Raw genomic sequence first — 6,576 nt, forward strand, 5'->3', positions numbered from 1 at the left:
GGGATAGTGACGTCCAGTATACTCAACGATTTTTCTTTTTTATTTAAAAGCAAAATATCCGGTCGGTTATGTTTTACCGGTCTGTCCGTCGTGATGAACGTATCCCCTAAATATATATATATATATATATATATATATATATATATATATATATATATATATATATATATTTTTTCACACTATGAGTAGTGTCTACATCTATGATGACCCGGGATGTATCAGCCAAGAGCCAGCAGAGTTTTCACTGCGGAAAGAGTACCTGCCGAATAATGGCCACCGTTCCCAACACCACAGCCTTCTGCATCCATTGTAAAGTGTTGTCTGGAAGTTGGAGCTCGGCCAGGTGTTTCGTGGTGTTAACGTGCACGAGTCCATAACTGATGACTAGAGTAAATATTCTCACCTGTTTCTCAAGTTTACACAATGTTTTGAGTTCTCTTGCTAATTCTGAGTATTTGACGATTTTGCTGTCATAAGCTTGTGCCAAGTTGTGATCAAGTGGCACCGAGAAGTCTACTATAACAGCCATCCTCTCCCGTTTCATCTATAGTACAAGATCTGGACGGTTGTGCTCCAGAGGTCTATCTGCCACAAAGGAAAAATCCCAGAAGATTTTAGCCTGTTCGTTTTCTGCTAGCGCTGCCGGTGTGTATTGGTAGTGTGGTGTGAAGTTTCCAAATATTCCCCATCGTAATCCGATCATCTGATGGACCACTTTGCCCATATCGTTGTGCCTTCCCAAGTATTTGGTGGATGCAAGTGGTGTAAAACCCCCCGACAGGTGCTGTACGGTTTCCTCCACTTGATTGCAGATCCTACATTTCGTGTTTTCGACTTGTTGTTTCATGATATATTTTGAGTAGTTCCTAGTTGGAACTACTTGATCTTGAATGGCATGTAGTGCTGCTTCAGTGCTTGCGTATAGGTAACCAGCAACGAGGTAAGTATGAGATCGTGTTTTATCTACTTCTGGCTGATTAATGCTAGCGTGAAATCTCCCGTGAAGTACTTTGCTACGCCATCTTTCTCTCATATTTTCGGGTTGATTTACATCTGTTTCAGGTTCTGCCGGGCTTGCTAAATTGAGGGCGGTATATTTTGTGTCCCATACCACCAATCTTTTGTGAAGCGGTAAGTTGCTCGAGAGGAAGTAGTTTTTCAAGGATTTAATTTCTTTTTCAGTTGCAGACTCCATGCTGGATAACCCGCGACCTCCCTCCGATCGTGGAAGGTATAGACGCTCGATTGCTGAATTGGGATGCAATATGCCATGCTTCGTGAAACTGACTCGGACCCATTGATCCAATCGCCGCAGTTCCGTCGCCGACCAGGTAAGTATTCCGGAAGTGTATGCTAAAACCGGTATTGCCCACATGTTGATGGCAGTAATTTTATTTTTAGCATTGAGCTCAGTCTTGAGAACTCTGTTGATTCGGTTCTTGAATTCTTCTTCAGCTATCTCCATACTGCGTTTCTGTCTGATCTCAAATGACTGTTGAATTCCCAAGTATTTGTAGGTGTTCTCCAGACCCAGACTACGTATGCTTGTACCGTCAATCAGCCCCATGTCACCCTCCTCCGCTATTTTTCCTCTCTTCACGTGCACAACCGAGCATTTTTCGAGGCCAAATTTCATTTTTATATCTGCGCTGAAATTTCTCACCAGTTCAAGTTCACCTTGCAGTTGTGCAGTTCCTCTAGCATAAAGCTTTAAATCGTCCACATAAAACAGGTGAGTGAGCTTAGCATAATCGTCTATTCTGTAACCATAATTGCTTCGATTCAGTATGTTACTTAGTGGATTTAGTGCAAGACAGAACCACTCCGTGCCCCAGTTGTCTCCCTGGAAGATGCCTCGTTTTATACTTATCTCCTTCGTTCGATATGACTTTGTTCCTTTTACTGACAGGGTGGTGCGCCAGGTTGCCATAAGATGTTCCCAGAGGTGTATTAATTCGGGACTGATTTTGTATATTCGAAGGATCTCAATAAGCCAAGAGTGTGGCACGGAGTCATAAGCTTTCCGATAGTAAATCCAGCACATCGATATATTTTTTTTATATATATATATATACAGGGTGAGTCTTTGACTTGTACATATATTTTAACCGTAGATTCTTGAGGTCAAAAGAAACACTTTTTTCATTTACCATTTTTTCCGATTCGGCCCGGTTAAAAAGATACAGGCTGTTGAAAATCGATAAAAAAATGTCATTTTCCGTTATATCTCGGAAATGGTTGTATAGAAAAAAATTAATTTCGGGATATAGTTTTTCATGTATGTGATGAATCTTCTCCGTACACAAAATTTTATCCACATCTCCCCGTTTCTTCATTATGAACACTTCATCCCATAAAAATACCAGAAATTCAAAGAACCGAACTCTTAAAAGTAACTAGGACGTTCATTGAAGGATATTTAGCTAATTTGAAAAATTAAAGTATTCTTCATATTTTCTCGTATATTGAGCCGTTTTCGAGTAATATGTGTTTAAAAAAAAAAAAAAAAATCTGTGAAATTCAAAAAATTGGGTACTTTGGCTAATTGCAACTATGATAGAAAAGACTCACAGAAATGAATATTTGCTACGTTGTCAGGTCAAAAATCATGGATTGAAACACTGAATTTGCATTGACAAATGAGGGAACCAGCCGACTTAGTTTGAAAATAAAGTGATTTGAATAAGCTCACCCATTAAGAAAATTCAATTCTTTTTGGTAAATCCGTCGGCAAAAAAGCTTGTACCTTTTGAATTTGGTATGGGCAATGCGAGACGTCTCGTACTTGTTTCGGGGTGCTGTTGCACGTCATCTAGAACATCATCCATTGCTCTTGATCGCATTCGGCCATTATCCACCATGTTGATAGCGAGGGTTCCATGATCACGCAATCTTTGAACAATCCTTACGACAGTCCTCTCATTTGGCTGTCTCCTACTTGGCAACAGCCTTCCATGAGCTTCTTTAGCTCTTTTCGCTATTTTTCCATTTGTGAAATAGCATTCCAACATATCTACCATCTCCTGGTTAGAATACATTCTGCTAATTTCCACTTAACACACTTAAAGAACTTCACAAACACTTTACACTAAACAAACACCTTACACTAAACAAACTAAACACACTTAATACTTATCATTTACATTAAACAAAGCAACAGAAATCATGATACCATAAATTCGAATTTCAATTGTTTTCGGATCATTCTATGCGCATGACCGATCAACATAGAAGAATCTCGAATAATTTTTTAAACAAACCATCAAATTTATGAATTAATAAATTTATTTCATTATGAATTTCATTAAATGTAACAATTAGTATCATCCGAAATGTTAAATCGAATTTTGTATAATAAAATAAGTCATAATATGCTAGATTACCGTATGTTATGAACGATTTACATTTCGTTTCTAGGACCAAAATTCATCAATATATTGCCTACTTCATTGAGAGATGTAAGTACTAAAAGAAAAGTTGAGAGATTAAAATTGTTTTTAGTGGAGAATATCGCAGTTTTTATGGATTTGTTTTAGATTAATTTCCGACATCCCCTGCCTCACCTGCTTCTTGATTTCTCATTCCGATTTTTGTATGTTTTCACTATTTTATGAATTTAATTTTTTTTTTCTCGCAATTGAACTTGCCTAGTGTAATTTTTTTGTGAGTTCATATTATTAGGTACACTTGGACTAAGTTACACAACACAAGCTTGGCTTAGGTGCCTCGTCCAAATATTGAACTTTGTTTGTATATTACTCTCCTGAATAAATTGATTTGAATTTGAAAAAAAAAAAAAAAAAAATTTGAACTATTGCGCATGGCCTCAGAGTTTAGTACTCTATGCGCATGGCCAAACTGAAAATTTGAGAAATCTCGAAGAATTGTGGTTATGTTTGGCAAACAAATGGAATGATTCGATATATGATTCGAAAATATTTTATATTTCAATAAGAAACAACATAGTTCGGCGTAAGTAAGTTACTAAGTTATATAATATAAATAATATATTGAATAATTATTGTATTTTTTCAGATCTCCTAATAATTCATCGAATCATTCAGAAAAACACCATAATGAATTTAATTGGACGACGATTTTCCTTCGTGAAGATGATTGCCCACTAGATACAGAGAAGTTTCAGATGAGCTGTATTCAAAGAGAATCTTGAACCCCTTCAAATTAAATCCAACCGGAAACAGTTTGCTGTGAGGATTTCATAAGGATAATTTTTCCATATAATGAATGGAAAACTAAATTGTTTAATTGAAATAACCAAAAATCTACAATACAATGATTCTGTTGATAAATTCAACTACTTGAATAAGTGAAGCACTAGTTCTGTAATGAATATTTATTCAAACTTCATACTCATCGATGTACTGAAAAATAATTTCAAAAACACTGATTTCACCATTAACGCAGATCCTATCCTATTATCTAGTACATGTACTGATCCAATCCATATGTTTCAGAATCAATAGCTATTGATATTTTAAGGCATATACATAGTTTGTAGTTACTGTCCGTGGTTTATAGATTTTATAATAATATAATGAATACATCTGAGATCAGGAATCATTGAGAATTAATTCGAATAATGGCAGGCCTAATTTAATAATTATTGAATGTTTTTTATTTCGCACAATCCATATGAGGCTAAATGAATCTACGTAAGAAGTATAAGAGTAAAAAAGTTAAACCTGGTTATTTACAAATTAAATGAAAATGAAGACAATTTATTATTATGATAGTTTCTACTTCAATTCCTGTTTTTTTTGTTTCAGTAATGAAAAATCTTTATTTCAAATTGCTTTGAATGTTGTATACCTACTATGGGGCACAAGAGAAATATTTTTTTATTTTGATTTGAATACTGGATTTATAGTAAAAGAGTGGATTTGGCAATAATACATGATTTCAAGTCACTGTTAATCTTTCGATAAGTTTATCAAAAGCTTCAGTTCATTGAGTACTTTTGAAAAAAAGGTATACCTTACCAGAATTCAAAATTTATTTTACATGTAGTTGATATGTGAAAACAAAAAAAAAAGATTACATAATGGTTGGGAAGTTTCATAATATTTTCAGTTTATCTGTTCGATAACAACAAGTAAATTTACTTGTATGTTGTACTTCCTTTTTTCTAGCCGAATACCATTTTACCAAGAAAATTTTCGAAGATGTTGATTATAACATTGATAATATTAAGGAAAGACTAATTGCTTCTTTATTATCGAAAGTACTCGAGAGCATTTTTTGGAGTTACCTATTGGGTATAAAATTTTCAGACAGAATATTGGCATTAGTGAACACTAAGAAGAAAAGGATTTCAAATATTTTCATGATAACAAATTACTGAGCTTTGGCACAGCCCTATAATATGAAGATATTTCATTAAACTTAATATTCTATTTTGAATAATTCTGATCGAAACTCATTTTCAAGTGAATTTTCACAAACTAGGCTCCTTATAAAATAACACCAATCAAGATCTGAAATCCCATTAAAAACTGCTGCTACCAAACATTACTATAATCTTCTTCCAGTCTTCTGAGCTTTCATCGATACATAACAATACATCCTAAAATTTCATTTTTACGTGATTGAATACTTCTATCCATTTGCTATTCGATAATTTCATCCTAGAACATTTGATTGACATACTTTTAAGAGGGCCAAAATTGTTTTAACGTGAAAATAAATAAAAAACTTCAGTGAGTTGAAAGAAGCAGAATATTCAATAGTGGATATTCATATTGAATACCACCATTTCATTTTTAATACAAAAATCAAGATCAATAATGGAATATTGAAGATTCATGAAACTTATAAGCTTCTAGGATGAAAAAGGAAAAAAATTCAATTCCTTCTGGAAATTATTTATTCCTCCTCATACTACTGTTATTTTTAACAAAATAAAATCTGAATTTTTCCATCACAAAATTACATCTGTGTGATACAGAGGTGATTCCATCTTCCACATAAATCCATTCATGAAACTGCCTTTTCATTTTCGAGCTAAGTTATTGTGTAGGTACTTAGATAAAGTATTCTGGGTTCATTCAATCCAAAATGCAAGCATTCTTACACTTCTTGCTACCCTGAAAATTTAAAAGTTTTCTCACTGATTCCATGATAATAAGAATTCAAATTGAACACTGGTTTGACTACCACTTTTTTGCTGACCTCTAGATAACAAAATATACTCAATTAGCCCAAATTTCTAGTAATGTACAAAACTTCAACCGTTTGTTGGGTTTCTTGAATTTTATTGACAAAACATAACATAACCTTTAAACATAACATTACAGATGCTAGATGATTAGTATTCATAGTTACATAGATTTAGCTTATTATTCTGTAGGTTTTTTGTCATTATAGTGTTTTGTGATTGTAAACTTGGCAACGTGGGAAGTCCACAGATGATTATCATTTATGTTTATTTACCTTTATGACAATGAAAGCTTACATGAATTGGTAGCTCTTCTACGAAACGAAGTGAAGAAGCGAAAATAAATGATTGGATATGAATATCAGATTTAATATGGGTGGTTGCAAGCTGAATTTTTTATT

General features: G+C 33.9%; 1 protein-coding gene across 1 annotated transcript; it reads right to left on the reverse strand.

Annotated features, from left to right (window-relative positions):
• Window positions 1-544: 544 nt before the first annotated feature.
• LOC123675332 lies at window positions 545-2,044 on the reverse strand. Its single transcript, XM_045610681.1, has one exon. It carries the CDS (start codon window positions 2,042-2,044, stop codon window positions 545-547), a length of 1,500 nt encoding a protein of 499 aa, XP_045466637.1.
• Window positions 2,045-6,576: the final 4,532 nt, after the last annotated feature.

Source organism: Harmonia axyridis, chromosome 3, assembly GCF_914767665.1.
Source record: "Harmonia axyridis chromosome 3, icHarAxyr1.1, whole genome shotgun sequence".
Lineage (NCBI taxonomy): Eukaryota > Metazoa > Arthropoda > Insecta > Coleoptera > Coccinellidae > Harmonia > Harmonia axyridis.